General features: G+C 58.0%; 1 protein-coding gene across 1 annotated transcript; it reads right to left on the bottom strand.

The window, feature by feature from the left end:
• Positions 1 to 6,236: 6,236 nt before the first annotated feature.
• GPD1 (glycerol-3-phosphate dehydrogenase 1) lies at positions 6,237 to 14,622 on the bottom strand. Its single transcript, XM_029072923.2, is given in 14 exon segments — positions 6,237 to 6,648; positions 6,849 to 6,880; positions 6,882 to 6,899; positions 6,901 to 6,957; positions 8,828 to 8,878; positions 8,880 to 8,987; positions 8,990 to 9,043; positions 9,045 to 9,059; positions 9,061 to 9,078; positions 10,180 to 10,292; positions 10,492 to 10,630; positions 11,148 to 11,288; positions 13,052 to 13,229; positions 14,518 to 14,622. Coding segments are annotated over 14 exon segments (1,386 nt in total). The 5' UTR covers positions 14,568 to 14,622.
• Positions 14,623 to 16,412: the final 1,790 nt, after the last annotated feature.

Here is a 16,412-nt window from a genome sequence, read left to right on the forward strand (position 1 = left end):
TTGTAGAATAATAATAATAATTGATATTTATTAAGCACTTACTACATGCCAAGCACTATTCTAAGCACTGGGGGAGATACAAGGTGATCAGGTTGTCCCCCGTGGGGCTCCCGGTCTTCATCCCCATTTTCCAGATGAGGTCACTGAGGCCCAGAAGTGAAGTGACTTGCCCAGAGTCACACAGCTGACAAGCGGCAGAGCCAGGATTAGAACCCGTGACCCATGACCTCCGACTCCCAAGCCCGGGCTCTTTCCACTGCTTCTCTAACGCTGAATCTACCCCAGCGCTTAGAACAGTGCTTGACACAAAGTAAAGCGCTTAACAAATACCACCACCATCATCATTATTATTATTATTATTAATATTACGGGAAGCAGCGTGGCTCAGTGAAAAGAGCCCGGGCTGGGGAGTCACAGGTCATGGGTTCAAATCCCGGCTCCGCCGCCTATCAGCTGTGTGACTTTGGGCAAGTCGCTTCACTGGGCCTCCGTTCCCTCCTCTATAAAATGGGCATTAAGGCTGTAAAAGAGCCCGAGCTGGGGAGTCACAGGTCATGGGTTCAAATCCCGGCCCTGCCGCTTGCCAGCGGTGTGACTTCGGGCCAGTCACTTCACTTCTTGGTGCCTCAGTTCCCTCATCTGTAAAACGGGGATGAAGATCGTGAACCCCACGTGGGCCAACCTCATCACCTTGCCTCCTCCCCAGCGTTTAGAACAGTGCTTGACACAGAGTAGTCAGCTGGGTGACTGTGGGCAAGTCACTTCACTTCTCTGGGCCTCAGTTCCCTCCTCTGTAAAATGGGGATGAAGACTGTGAGCCTCACGTGGGACAACCTGATTACCCTCTATCTCCCCCAGCACTCAGAACAGTGCTGTGCACAGAGTAAGCGCTCAACAAATACCAACATTCTTCTTCTTCTCTGTGCCTCATCCATTCAATAGTATTTACTGAGCGCCTACTAGGTGCAGGGCACTGTACTAAGCGCTTGGAATGGACAAATCGGTAACACATAGAGACAGTCCCCGCCCTTTGACGGGCTTAGTGACCTCATCTGTAAAATGGGGATGAAGACAGTGAGCCTCACGTGGGACCCCCCGATGACTCTGTATCTCCCCCAGCACTTAGAACAGTGCTCTGCACAGAGTTAACGCTTAACAGATACCAACATTATTCTTCTTCTCTGTGCCTCAGTGACCTCATCTGTAAAATGGGGATGAAGACAGGGAGCCTCCCGTGGGACGATCCTGATGACCCTGTATCTCCCCCAGCGCTTAGAAGCAGTGTGGCTCAGTGGAAAGAGCACGGGCTTTGGAGTCAGAGGTCATGGGTTCGAATCCCGGCTCGGCCACTTGTCGGCTGTGTGACTTTGGGCAAGTCACTTAACTTCTCGGTGCCTCAGTTCCCTCATCTGTAAAATGGGGATTAAGACTGTGAGCCCCACGTGGGACAACCCGATTCCCCTGTGTCTACCCCAGCGCTTAGAACAGTGCTCGGCACATAGTAAGCGCTTAACAAATGCCAACAAAAAGAACAGTGCTCTGCACAGAGTAAGCACTTAATAAATATGTGGCTCAGTGAAAAGAGCGTGGGCCTTCGGCATCAGAGGTCATTTGTTCGGCTCCCGGCTCTGCCCCTTGTCAGCTGTGTGACTGTGGCCAAGTCACTTCACTTCTCTGGGCCTCAGTGACCTCATCTGGAAAATGGGGATTAGCTGTGAGCCTCACAAGGGACAACCTGATGAGCCTGTATCTCCCCCAGCGCTTAGAACAGTGCTCTGCACAGAGTAAGCGCTTAACAAATACCAACATTATTATTATGATGATGAAATACAACGTTACATAAAACGCTTGACAAATGTCATGAGGATCATTATTATCATTGCTACTTCCGGTGGGCCCCTCAACGGGTCTGTCCCCCAAGGGGGGGGCGGTCCTCGGGGGGCAGGACTGGTGGCCGCCCTCCCCTCACCTCCCCGGCTTCGTGAGGACCCCAAGGCCCGGGCCGCGACCCCCAAGTCCCCCCTCACCTCCACGGCGGCCTCCTCCTCCCCTTTCCCGCCACTTCCGCTCCAACGGCGGCCTCCAGGAACCATAGAGACGCAGGCGGCCGGAGCCTAGAGCGCCCGGGGACGCCCAGCGGGAGGCCGCCATGTTGGCTTTGGGCGGAAGTGCCTCGCCCTCCACCACTCCGCCCTAAGCGGAGTCGGGTGGGCCGAAACGGCGAGGCCCCGAGAGGTCGACGGGGAGTCGGGGGCAAAGCCTCCGAGGGGCCGGCCGTCCTCTGCCTCCGAGCAACGAGGAGGGTCCCGTCCTGAAGGGGAAATTCAACTTCCGGTCCCTGGGACCAACCATCTTGCTCTCCTGAGCCAGTCCTTTCTGTGGAGCCCAGTGCATTATGGGGTTTGTAGTCAGCCCCAGAAAGGGCCCGGACCCCTGGGTCCCCAAGGAAAGGGGTAGAGAGGGAACGAAAACCCTGCCCTCTCTCCCGATGGATTTACTAGGACCTCCCCTATGTAAAATAAATAAATAAAACCCTCAAAATATAGTGGCATTTGTTCATAATAATAACGTTGGTATTTGCTAAGCGCTTACTATGTGCAGAGCGCTGTTCTAATAATAATAATGGTGGTATTTGCTAAGCGCTTGCTAGCTGCAAAGCACTGTTCTAAGCGCTGGGGGGAATACGAGCTGATCAGGATGTCCCATGTGGGGCTCACAATTTTAATCCCCATTTTACAGCTGAAATCACTGAGGCCCAGAGAAGTGAAGTGACTGGCCCAAAGTCACACAGCTGGCAGGCGGCGGAGCCAGGATTAGAACCCATGCCCTCTGACTCCCAAGCCCGGGGTCTTGCCAACTGAGCCACGCTACAATAATGATGGTATCTGTTAAGTGTTTACTATGTGCAGAGCACTGTTCTAAGCATTGGGGTGGATACAGGGTCATCAGGTTGTCCCACGTGAGGCTCACAGAATTCCCATTTTACAGATGAGGTAACTGAGGCACACAGAAGTGAAGTGACTTGCCCACGGTCACACAGCTGACAAGTGGCAGAGCAGGGAGCGCTTACTATGTGCCGAACACTGGGGTAGATACGCGATCATCAGGTCCCGCACGGGACTCTCACAGTCCAAGTGGGAGGGAGAACAGGTGTTCAATCCCCATTTTGCAGATGAGGGAACCGAGCAGGGAAAGTGAAATGACTTGCTCAAGGTCACACAGCACATGAAGAAGAAGAATAATGCTGGTATTTGTTAAGCTCTTATTAGGTGCCAAGAGCTGTTCTAAGCGCTGGGGTAGATACAGGGTCATCAGGTTGTCCCCAGTCTTCATCCCCATTTTACAGATGAGGGAACTGAGGCACAGAGAAGTGAAGTGACTGGCCCAAAGTCACACAGCTGACAAGCGGCGGGGCCGGAATTAGAACCCTCCACCTCTGACTCCCAAGTCCCAAACCCGTGCTTTTTCCACTGGGCCACGCCGCTTCTCTCGGCAGAGGGCGGATTAGAACCCAGTTCCTCTGACTCCCAAACCCCTGCTTTCTCCACTAGGCCACACTGTTTCCCATTCATGCTACTTACTATCCGTTGTATCTTTCTTCTTCCTCCTGCTCCCTGTATTTGTAGATGATTTATGTAGGCCTGAGGGTAAAACCCCTGCAAGGCGGAGAAGAGAGGTGGGGTCAAACCCCACCCAAGTATTGTATTACACGTTGTTTCCACGCCCTTTATTCCACTGAAAGCGCCCTCCCTCCTCACCTCCGTTAAACCAATTCTCTTCCCCTCTTCCAAACCCTACTTAAAGCTCACCTCCTCCAAGAGGCCTTCCCAGACTGAGCTCCCCTTTTCCCTCTGCTCCCTCTACCCTCCCCCCCGCTTCACCTCTCCTCAGCTGAACCCTCTTCTCCCCCCTTTCCCTCTGCTCCTCCCCCTCTCCGGTCCCATCCCCTCAGCACCGTACTCGTCGGCTTATCTGTATATATCTTCATCACCCTATTTATTTTGTTAATGAGATGTACATCACCCTGATTCTATTTATTTGTTATCGTTTTAATGAGATGTTCTTCCCCTCGATTCTATTTATAGCCACAGTTCTCGTCTGTCCGTCTCCCCCGATTAGACCGTGAGCCCGTCAAAGGGCAGGGACTGTATCTGTTACCGATTTGTCCATTCCAAGCGCTTAGTACAGTGCTCTGCACCTAGTAAGCGCTCAATAAATACTATTGAATGAATGAATGAATGAATAAAGTCACCACTGATCTTCTTCTTGCCAGATCCTCTACTCCTTCCTCTACTCCATCCCTAATCCTCCTCCACCTCTCAGCTGCCTTCGAAACTGTCTGTGGGACCTGATGATCGTGTATCTACCCGAGGGCTTAGTACAGTGCTTGGGATATAGTGAGTGCCTAAAAAAAATCACAATTATTATTATCATTGTTGTTGCCACCCAACCCCATCTCCCCAACAGGGGACCTGAGGCCTCCGTTTCCTTCCCCAGAGACTCCTCCCCAGAGACCCCTTCCCAGGAGAGACTGAGTCAGACAGGGATGAAGACTTTTTGCGGAGAGCCATTCCCCGAGGGCACGTCTCCAGGCTCCCCCGAAGTGGAAACCCTTCCCAACACTCCTGTCCCTCTCCCACCCCGCTTCTATTTGTAGCCCTGGACGGGTTGCTGACCCGGGCCGTGGATCAACCGGCACTGCCATCCGATCCCCTGGAAGGCCCCGGCCGGGCCCACTGCCCCTGGCTGGACTCTCTCTCCCTCCCTCCCTCTCCCCGTCCCACTGGCGGGCAGGCGGGGGGAGGCAGGAGGGCAGGTGCGGTGCCCCTTCCTTCAGGTCACCTCCCCCACCCCGGCGTCGGGTTTCGCGGCCCCAACTCTGCCCACCACATGGCGCTCCAGGAAGCCGGCAGATGGGCCAGCGGAGGGAGGGTCGAGGGTGGCGTGGGGCGGGGGCTGAGAGTCAGCGGAGGGTGGGGCGGGGGCCGGGGGCCAGATGAGGGTGGTGCGGGGCTGGGACCCCGGTTGGGCACAGGCTCTCCGGGTGATGGTGTCATCTCCCCCCTGCTGGGAAATCTCAAAAGATCGTCTAGTTCAGTCCCCTGCCCTCCAGCAGGGCTGCCCGCCCCCGCCACAAAAGGAAGCTGCCTCATCCCAAGGGATGGAAATGTTGGGGCCTTCTGGGCTCTTCCAGGAGCCCCTTAACTCTCCTGTCTAGCCCAAATCCCTCCCGCTGCACAAGAAGAAACGATCTATCCCGTTCTCTACGGCCCTGGATCCCCATCACCCCCGAGCAGCGTGGCCTAGTGGAAAGAGCTCGGGCCCGGGGCTCAGAGGGCCCGGGTTCTAATCTGACCTGTCACCCGCCTGCTGCGTGACCTTGGGCGAGTCACTTACCTTCTCTGTGCCTCAGTTTTCTCATATGTAAAATGGGGACTCAATACCTGTTCTCCCTATTATGTGGGAGCGTCATGTGGGAGGGGGGACTGGGTCCTGACCTGATTAGCTTGCTTAGCTACACCAGTGCTTAAGAACGGTGTCTGGAACATAGTTAAGCGCTTAACAAATACCATTAAAAAAAACCAAACCCATTTGCCTTGTCTGAGGGCTCTGCCGCCTCAGACCCTGATTTCTGGACGCAATAGCTGGGCATCCGGAGGGGTGAGCACAGAGTCACGCCCTAACGCAGGCCGGTCTGGACGGGGCGGGCCAGAGCCCCCACCCCCAACCCACCCCCGGGGAAGAGCTCGGCCCATCCCCGGGTCTGAATGCCCTCCTCTCCGCTGTGGTCTTCCCAGAACACGTCTACCAACTCTATGTTGTTGTAGCCTCACTCTCCCAAGCCCTTAGTACAGTGCTCTGCGCACAGTAAATGCTCAATAACTACGATGGACTGATCGAATCTAAAACACGACTCCTGCCTCCATTAGGAGGCCTTCCTAGACTGGACCCGGAGTCTGGTCATCCGCGCTCTCCCGCATTGGGAGTATCGACCCCCCACACCCGCCTTGGGGTGTGTTGGCAGAGGAAGGGCAGTGTTGCGGGGGGTTCTCCCCACCCCTGGGTCCGTGGCGGTGGCCGGCCCGGGCTGGGGTCCTGGGGTAAGCAGAAAGGTCAGGGCGGAGGGGGGTGAAGAGGGCCTCCTGCACATCAGCAGATCAGGTTCCGGCCCGGGGGGTGGGGAGGAAGGAAGGAAAGGTCACGGAACGGCTGCCGGGCGGAGGGAGCCGGGGGGACTAGGGGTCCGGGCACCGGGGCGAGGGCACTGCCAGGCCCGGGGGCACGGGGCCGGAGAGACGGTGCCCGACGCAGGAGCGGGGAGCTGCAGATCTTCTGTATTGTTCTCGAAGGGTCCAACCGGTGCTAGGCCTGAGGAGCACCCCCACTCGGGGGAGGGTCGGAGGGGCCCCCACCCACCCCCCGCAGGGGCAGAGACGGGAGTCCCGGGCCTGGAGGAGAAAGTGTCCCAGGCGGTCCGAGGCGGCCTGCATCGAAGAGGTGGGGAGCCCCCGGGGGCGGGGGACTGGCCGGGCCAGCCGTCCGCGGTTCACATGTGCTCTGGATGGTTCTGAGGGCAGCGGATGAACTCCGACAACCGGGTGGCCCTCGTAGCACACCTGGTACAGGTCCGCCGTGAAGAGGGGGAACCTGGATGGTGGCGGGGGCAGGGGTCAGCCGGAGGGGGGGGCACCTGGTCGGCCAGAGAGGGGTGAGGGGTCAACCCGAAATGGGGCAACCGAGAGGGGAAAGGATCAGCCGGAGGAAAAGGGGGCACGGAGGGGTACGGTCCTGGGTCCTCCTGGCCCCCGGGGTCCCCGGAGCGGTGGGGAGCGGGCGGGGTGACTCACTTGTCCACGGCGGATCGGTGCCGGAGGAGTGCCGTGGGACTCCCGGGCCGTCTTGCGGACCCTGCAGCTTCTGCCCGTTCAACATCTCCGCCTCCAGCTGCTCCAGCGACTGCGTGGGTAGGGGTCGGGGTCAGGGGGTGGGGGCGCCAGGGCAAGGGCCAGGGCTCAGAGGCTGAAGGTGCGAGGGGTCGGACAGAGGAGGAGAGCGCTCGGGGAGGGGGGCGTTGGGGAGGATGATGAGGGTACCGTCCAGCTAGTGGGAGAGGGCGGGAAGACTGCGTGGCCTAGTGGATAGCGCCTGGGCCTCCCTACTGTACCTATATATGTATGAATATACTATAATTCTATTTATTTACACAGATGCCTGTTTACTTGTATTGCTGTCTGTCTCGCCCCCAGTCTAGACCGTGAACCCGTTGTGGGCAGGGATTGTCTCTTTATTGCTGTATTGTGCTTTCCAAGCTTTCAGTACAGTGCTCTGCACACGGTAAGTGCTCATCGAATCCGACCGGATGAAGGAATGAATGAGCCGGAGCACCAGGCTTCTCATCTCTGCCTGCTGCGTGTCCCTGGGAAGAGCACTTTTAAGTTCCCTCATCTGCAAAATGGGGATTCCAGTGCCTGTTCTCCCTCCTACTCTTTTTTTTTTTAATGCTTACTTGGGTGCCAGGCACTGAACTCAGCACTGGGGTAGATTCAAGATGATCAGGTTAGACACGGTGCTTAGCCTACGTGGGGCTCACAGTTTAAACCCCCATTTTAGAGATGTGGTAACTGAGACACCGAGAAGTAAAGTGACCGGCCCCCAATCGCACAGTAGACAAGTGGCAGGGTTGGGATTAGAACCCAGGTCCTTCTGACTCCCCCCAGACCGCGGTCTATCCACTAGGCCACGCTGCTCCTCCTTGTTAGACTGATTCCCTCTCGCCCCCCCCCCATTATCTACTCCAGTACTTAGTACAGTGATTGACACATAGCAAGCACTTAACAAGTATCCTAATTATATAATAATAATTTTTTAACCTCTCCAAACCTGTTTCCTCGAGTTTATAATGGGGTTATTAATACCTGCTTCTCCCTCACCAGGAATATTGGGAGGATAAAATGAAATGACTAAAGGGAAAGCACTTTGAATAAATAAAAGTCATGGCTTTTCTCTCCCCTAATCTCCACCCCCACCAAGACCCTCCTGCCTCTCCAGACCCAACCTATCCCCCCCCCCCTTCCCACCTCCCTTCTCCCTCCATTCCCCTTCTTCTCCTCCTTCTCCTCCCGCTTAATTCCGCTAGATTGTAAAACCCTCGAGGGCAGGAGTTGGGTCTCACTCTCTCTGCTACTCTCCCCAGCCTTTCGTACAGTGTTCCGCACACAGTGACCGCTCAGTCATTTCCATTGATGGATGGATTGATTGATTCCCGTAGACTGGAAGCTGCTTGTGGCCGGGGATCGCCTCTACCAACTCTGTTGTACTGGACTCCCCCAAGCGTTCAGTGCGCCGTACGGTACACCGGAAGCGCTCAATAAATACCACTGATTGATCTCCCTGCCCTCCTCCTTCGCCCTCCTCTCTGCCCCTTTGCCCTCCCCACCTCCTTCCCACCTCCTCCTTCACCCTCTCCCCCTCCCCTTCTCCAGCAGCGTGGCTTAGTGGAAAGAGCCCGGGCTTGGGAGTCGGAGGTCGTGGGTTCTAATCCCGGCTCCGCCGCTCGTCAGCTGTGGGACTTTGGGCCAGTCGCTTCCCTTCCCCGGGCCTCAGTTCCCTCATCTGTAAAACGGGGATGAAGACTGGCAGCCCCACGTGGGACAACCTGATGAGCTGTATCTAAATCCCAGCGTTTAGAACTAGGTGCTTACTTTGCACATAGTAACGCGCTTAACAAATACCATTATTATTATTATTCCTCCCACCTGCTTCTTCCTCCTTTGCCCTCTGCCACTCCCGGCCATCTGGGGACCCCGGGGGCCCGGGGTGCGCGGGCACCTTGCGCGGTGCGCACGAAGGCCTCGGCCAGGCGGCGGTTGCGTCCCCCCGTAGCAGGTGGTGATGAGGTCGGCCACTGCCGCAGCTCTCTCAGGAAGGGTGTCGGGGGGTCACGGGCCCGGCGGCAGAACAGCCTGGGCGAAGCCGATCATCTCGGTGTGAGCCCCAGCCGGATGACCAGGCCCGCCTTCGTGTTGTCGCCCAGGCCCAGCCCCGTCGCAGAAGCCGGCGGCCCACCGCCACTACGTTCTGCGGAGGGCCGGGGGAGGGAAAAGGGGAGGGACCCCTGAGATACGGCGGGGGGAGGGCCCCACCTGGGTCCTGGACCACCACTGGCCCAGCCGTCGCCCGTACAACCTCCACGTCCCCCAGAGACCAAGCCAAGAAGCGAGCGGGCTTTGACTGCAGCAAAGAGAGTCGGGTTAGACTGGGGGAAAAACTTCCCGATCCCCCCATCGCTTCGAGGACTCGACCCCGACCCGGTGGAGTCTCTGTCCTCGGGGGCTTCGAACCCCGGGACAGGTGGATATTCTCCGGTGAGGTTGGGCCGGAGAACGTGTGAGTCTCCCCCTCTAGTCCGTAAGCTCGCCGCGGGCAGGGCATGGCTCAGTGAAAGACCCACGGGCTTGGGAGTCAGAGGTCATGGGTTCGAATTCCGGCTCCACCACCTGTCAGCCCTGTGACTGTGGGCAAGTCACTTAGCTTCTCTGTGCCTCAGTTCCCTCATCTGTAAAATGGGGATGAACTGTGAGCCTCACGTGGGACAACCTGGATTACCCCGTAATCTACCCAGCGCTTAGAACGGTGCTCTGCACATAGTAAGCGCTTAAACAAATACCAACATTATTATTATTATTACATATCTCCCAGGTGCTTAGTGCAGCGTTCTGCACACAGTAAAGCGCTCGACAAATACGATTGATCGATCGATTGGGCGGGTCACAGGTGAAGTACCGGCTAAAAAACAGCTGTCTCCTCCTCGGGGAAGCTCGAGAGTCAGAGGGCCTGGGTTCTAATCGCGTCTCTGTTTTGTGTGCCCACTATGGGCAAATCGGTTCTCTGTTGCCTCAGTTACCTCACTCGCCAAATGGGGATTCAATCCCCGTTGTCCCTTCGACTTGAGACCTGTGCGGGACCTGATGATCTTGTAGCTATCCCAGTGCTTGGCACAGAGTAAATGCTCAACAGATGCCGCAGTTATCAGTGTTATTGTTATTAGAGGCCAGCTGAGAGTTCTGGGTGTCCTGCTCTTCCCTCGGTATGCTGTGTGACCTCGGGCAGGTCCCGTGACCCCTCGGGTCCTGTTTCCTGGCCTCTGCAAGGGGGGTGGACTTTCCCGCCGCTCGTCACCTTGAGGGCTCCACAGATCTCGACCGTGTCCACTTCCTTGACCACAGTGACCCGGAAGTTGGGCGTCTGAAAGAGTTCCTTCAGCAGCTGACCCTGGGCCGGGTCCCCGCACCCTGGCACGGCAGAGAGGGAACTGTCAGGGGTGTGGGCATGGGGGCCACCCCCGGCAGGATGCAATTGGCCACGGGGTCAATGGCCCGGGAATCTGGGTCCCCGTCTGGGGGTGAGGCACGATTGGGCGAGGTGGGGTGGGGAAGGAGAGGGAGGGGCTGGGCCAAGATGGGCGGGAGGCTCGGCCCGGCGGGGATTTACCGATGGTCGTCTCACAGAAGTTCTCGGCCGCCACCTCGTTGGCGATGTTGGCTCCCATGAGCACGCTCATGGGGATGCCCAGGCTGTCCCGGATCACCTCTGAGATCAGCTTCAGCCCCTGGGGGCCCTCGTCCACGCCCTGCCACGGGACGGGCATCAGGCCCGGCCGGCCCGTACGGAAATCACACAGACTCACACACACACGCTCTCCCTCTCAACTGGCACTGGGGGAGGGACAGAGAAAGAAGACGTAGTCCCTGCCCCCGAGGCTGCCAGTCTGATGGGGGAGAGCAGCGCTCTTTCTCGCTCTCATACGTCCGTGAGAGAGCACGGACCCTCAGACCCAGAATAACAGACAAGGCCATTGTAGCGACGGGGGGGGGGTCGGGGGAGCCCGTGGGGGTTCATCCGGGCCGGCTTCCCGGAGGAGGAGGGGAGGGCGGTGGTGGTTGGTTCGGCGGCCACCCGAGGAAGGGGACAGTCACGTCTTGGAGAGGAGGTACGGGGAAGGTATTGTTATGTTGTCTTCCCCCAAGCACTTAGTACAGTGCCCGGCACACAGTAAGCGCTCAATAAATACGATCAATAATAATATCCCGGGCCGCGGGGCTGGCCGGGCCGGGGATTTCCGAGGGCGGGGTGGGTGGGTTCGGCACCTTGATGAGGGACACGCCGAGAGTCTCCGCTTTCAGGCGTCCCTTGAGCTGCTCGCAGATGCGGCCGATGAACTGGTGCGGGACGACGAAGACCAGCACGTCCGCGTCGGCCGCCGCCTGCACCAGGTCCGCCATGGCCACCTGAAGACCCGACCCCCAGCCCAGGGACAGGAGGGGAGGGGGAATGGTCCGCAGCCGCCCGAGACCCCCTCGCCCCCCTCCCTCGCGGGGGTCCCGGCCCCTGGGCCAGAGACGGGATCGGGGCCCGGAGGCCGGCACGGCAAGGGTGGGAGATGGTGGGGGGGGGTCTCGATGCTATAGACCCAGGCTAGGCTGCTGTGTGACCTTGGATAAGTCACTTAACCTATCTGGGCCTTAGTGAAATCTTAGATCTCCTCTCGCCTACCCCAGGGGCCTCGGGGGTGTGTGTGTGTGGTGTGTGTGGGTGTGTGTTGGGGGGTGGTCTCCACATTGAGGATTAAAGGCTTACTCGGGTAGGGGGTGGTACGCTATGTTAATGATAATCGTGATTAATAACGATAATGTTGGTATTTGTTAAGCGCTTACTATGTGCAGAGCACTGTCCTAAGCGCTGGGGTAGATACGGGGTCATCGGGTTGCCCCACGTGAGACTCACAATCTTCATCCCCATTTTACAGATGAGGGAACCGAAGCACAGAGAAGTGAAGTGACTTGCCCACAGTCACACAGCTGACAAGTGGCAGAGCTGCCATTCGAACTCATGACCTCTGACTCCCAAGCCCGGGCTCTTTCCCACTGAGCCACGCTGCTTCCCAATGATTATGGTATCGTTAAGCGCTTACTATGGGCCAAGTGCTGTTCTAAGCACTGGGGTAGATACAAGGTCATCAGGTTGTTCCATGTGGGGCTCACACTCCTAATCCCCATTTCACAGATGAGGGAACTGAGGCACAGAGAGGTTAAGTGGCTTATCCAAGGTCACACAGCAGACAAGTGGCAGAGTGGGTATCCACCTCGGCGCTTAGAACAGTGCTCGGCACATAGTAAGCGCTTAACAAATACCACCGTTATTATTAGTATTAGAGCACGGAGCTGGGAGTCGGAGCACCTGGGTTCTAATCCCGGTTCCTCCACCTGCCTGCTGTGTGACTGTGGGCAGATCACTTAACTTCTCTGTGCCTCAGTTACCTCATCTGTAAAATGGGGATTAAGAGTGTGCGACCCATGAGGGACAGGGACTGGGTCCAATGTGATTAACTTGTATCTGCCCTGGCGCTTAGAACAGTACTTGGCACATAGTAATGTTGATGGTATTTGTCAAGCGCCTACTATGTGCCAAGCACTGTACTAAGCGCTGAGGTGGATACAAGCAAATCAAGTTGAACCCAATCCCTGTCCCACGTGGGGCTCACAGTCTCAATCCCCATCTTCCAGATGAGGTAAGTGGGGCCCAGAGAAGTGAAGCGACTTGCCCACGGTCACACAGCAGACAAGTGGCGGAGCCGGGATTGGAACCCGTGACCTTCTGACTCCCAGGCCTGGGCTCTTGCACCATGCTGCTTCTCAAGTAAGTGCTTAACAAGTACCAAAATTATTATTATTGATAATAATAATAACCTCCCCGACCCTCTCTCTCTCTCGGAAATGGGCCTGGCCGAGGAAGCCCCAGATCTGGATGTTGTTCGTAGCCTCCTTTGCTCCTCATTCATTCATTCAATAGTATTTATCGAGCGCTTACTACGCGCAGAGCACTGTACTAAGCGCTTGGAATGGACAATTCGGCCACAGATAGAGACCATCCCTGCCCAGTGATGGGCTCACAGCCTAAGCGTCCCCAGGAGCAGTAGAACGGGGGAACGGGCCTCAGCCCGGCCCCCGGCCCCGTCTCCCCCGGCCCCCCGAGACCCCAGACGCCGGCTCACCACATTGGGGGGCAGCTTGTGGCCCGGCAGATACTTGACGTTTTCATGTTGGGAGTTGATGATCTCGGTCAGCTTCCGGCCGTCCACCTCCTCCTCAAACACCCACATGGTCACCCGCGAGTCGAACCGGTCCAGTTGCCCGGCGTTGCTGCCTACGATCTTGGCGATGGCCGAGCCCCTGGAAAGGTGTCACATACACACACCGATGGAGGGGTCGGTGGGCTCGGGCGTCTCCCCTCTCTCCCTGCTTCAAAGGTAGTGTAACTTAGTGCCACTTGTCAGCTGCGTGACGGTGGGCAAGTCACTTAACTTCTCTGTGCCTCAGTGACCTCATCTGTAAAATGGGCATTAACTGCGAGCCTCACGTGGGACGACCTGATGACCCTGTATCTCCCCCAGCGCTTAGAACAGTGCTCTGCACATAGTAAGCGCTTAACAAATACCAATATTATTATTATTATTACTAGTGGAAAGAGTCAGTAGGTCATGGGTTCTAATCCCAGCTCCGCCACTTGTCTGCTGTGTGCCCTTGGGCAAGTCACTTTACTTCTCTGGGCCTCACTTACCTCTTCTGTAAAATGGGATTGAGACCGTGAGCCCCAAGTGGGACAACCTGCTTACCTTGTATCTATTCCGGGCCTTAGATTAGCGCTTGGCACATAGCGCTTAACAGATATCATCGTAATTATTATTATTCCGGCAGGGTGGCCCTCCTGGGGGTGGGGAGGGGGCGGGCCGAGGCCGTAGTTTCGCTCCTATGATAATGTTGGTATTTGTTAAGTGCTTACTATGTGCAGAGCACTGTTCTAAGCGCCGGGGTAGATACAGGGTAATCAGGTTGTCCCACATGAGGCTCACAGGTAATCCCCATCTTACAGATGAGGTATCTGAGGCACCGAGAAGTGAAGCGACTCGCCCACGGTCACACAGCTGACAAGTGGCAGAGCCGGGAGTCGAACCCATGACCTCTGACTCCCAAGCCCGGGCTCTTTCCGCTGAGCCACGCTGCTTCCCCTTATCGTTCAGGGGGCGCTGATAACGGGAGTCCAGGACGGGGAGGGCCCCGCCCGGGGTCAAAGGGCGCCGACCGGGACAACTGTCCCAGCAGAGCCGGGGTCCCTCCACTCCCAAAGAGCCCCCCAACCCGCGGGACTGGACCGAGGGCTTTTTGCCTCGGGGAAGCGGGATCAGGAAGACCCCGGGGCCCTCTCCCAAAGCCCCCTTCCCGACTGGCCTGAGGGTCCTACCCCAGGCCCCGGCCCGAGGGTCGGTGCCAGAGGGAGGGATTACCCGCCCCCAAGACCCCCCACCCTCCTAAATCTGCAACACCTCAGCAGCACCCCCACGGCCTCGGGCTCGCTCCCCCAACCCCCCAGCTCTGAGGACCCTCTCCCTCTCCCCCCAGCTCCCCCTCTCCCTCCAAGGACCTCGGGGGATCCCCCCGCTCAGCAGAGCCCCAAACGCACCAGTTTCCGGACCCCACGATGCAAACCTTCTTCCCGCTCCCGGTCGCCATGGTCCTGCCACCGTCCGCGCTGCCCCTCGATCCCTTGCCCCTCGGGCGGCCCGGGGCCTTTAACCCGCACACAAACACACAGACACACACACAGGTGGGTGTCCCTGGGGCCCGCCTCCCGGGGGAGGGACAGTGGAGAGAACGAAAGAGAGAGACAGTGACAGAGAGACAGAGACAGAGAGAGACAGAGAGAGCGAGGGGGACAGTGATGGACTGAGACAGGTGGAGGGGAGGGGAGAAGGCCGGACCCAACCCCAGGGACCCATTCTCCCCTCCCTCGCCCCACCCCGACCCTCTTCTCAGGCTCCTCTCCCACCTTGGGTTCCCGGCGGGATCTCTGGTTTCTCGGTTTCGGGGACCCCCCAGCTCTGGGGGAGCGGAGGCCGAACCCGTCCCGGCCCTGCCAGGCACCTATAATCCCCCTCCCCGCCTCGTGCTGCGTGACTGGTGGTACCCCCACAACGGTCTCCCCCGGATTTGGGGGGGAGCTGGGCCTCTCCAGTTTCAGGGGAGGGTAAGTTAAAGCTCAGAGAGGGACACGGTTTACCCCAAGGGTAGACAGCAGTCACCCGGAGGCGGGGTGGACAGTGGGCCACTGTTCCACTCAGGACCCTCTTAAGCCGATCAGGGAGGGGAGAGTCACCCCTGACTTTTCACCCACAGACGTTGGGGTTCTCGGGGCCCGGCTTCCCTCGTGGGGGGCGGGCGTAGCACGGGGCCCGGCCCAGATTACGGCCCGTGGGAACCTGCAGTTTGCCCAGGCCAGCCGCCGCACGTGTCACCCCCTCTGCCCGGCCCCCGCAGAGAGGCCGGGGATGGGGGCGATACCCACCCCCGCCCCTCATCGGGTCTGCCCAGAGAGCGCGGCGGGGTCGGGGGCACAACCCAGCCGGGCCAGGGCCGTCCATGAGGGTGGCGGCCGGCCGGGCAACCGGCCGCGGCTGGCCGGCTCCCTGTTAAGGGAAACGCCGGCGGCTTGCAGGTTGGCATCAGGGACGGGTCAGACGCCAACGGTAGAGCGAGCCAAGCTCGGGGGTGAAGCCCCCGGTGGGGGCTGGGGGGGGCAGGGCCACATGGGTCAAATATTCCCGGTGCACGTCTGCATTTAATAATAATAATAGCTGTATTTAGTGCTCACTACGTGCCAGGCACCGTACTAAGTGCTGGGGATTGATATAAGGTAATCGGGTCGGACGCGGTCCCCGTCCCACACGGGGCTCACGGTCTCCATCCCCATTTTCCAGATGAGGGAACTGAGGCCCAGAGAAGTGAAGTGACTTGCCCGAGGTCACAGAGCAGGCAAGTGGCCGAGCCGGGATGAGAACCCAGGTCCTTCTGACTCCCAGGACCAAGTTCCGTCCTCCGCCCGGGTCGAACCTGGAGCCAAAAGCCCCGGTCGGCCCAGAGGCCGGATCCCACCACCCTTCGGCCCACAACCCTGGAGTAGGGCTTCCAGGGATCGTTCGGCGACACTTCTTTCTTCGTTTTCCCCTCTGATCTCTAAGCTCCTTGTGGGCAGGGAGCGTGTCTACCAAGTAGCAGTGGGGTCCAGGGGAAAGGGCACAGGCCTGGGAGTCGGCGGACCTGGGTTCTAATCCCGGCTCTGCCCTTCGCTTGCTGTGTGACCTTGGGAAGTCGCTTCACTTCTCCATGCCTCAGTTCCCTCAACTGTAAAAAGGGATTATTATTGTTAACAACAGTAATAATAATAATGGTATTTGTTAAGCACTCACTGTGTGTCAGGCACTGTACTAAGCGCCGGATTAAATACTGTACTCCTTCCTAGTGAGTCTCATGTGGGACAGGGACTGTGTCCGGCCTAGTCGATCAATCGTATTTATTGAG

This window comes from Ornithorhynchus anatinus, chromosome 10 (genome assembly GCF_004115215.2).
Source record: "Ornithorhynchus anatinus isolate Pmale09 chromosome 10, mOrnAna1.pri.v4, whole genome shotgun sequence".
NCBI lineage: Eukaryota > Metazoa > Chordata > Mammalia > Monotremata > Ornithorhynchidae > Ornithorhynchus > Ornithorhynchus anatinus.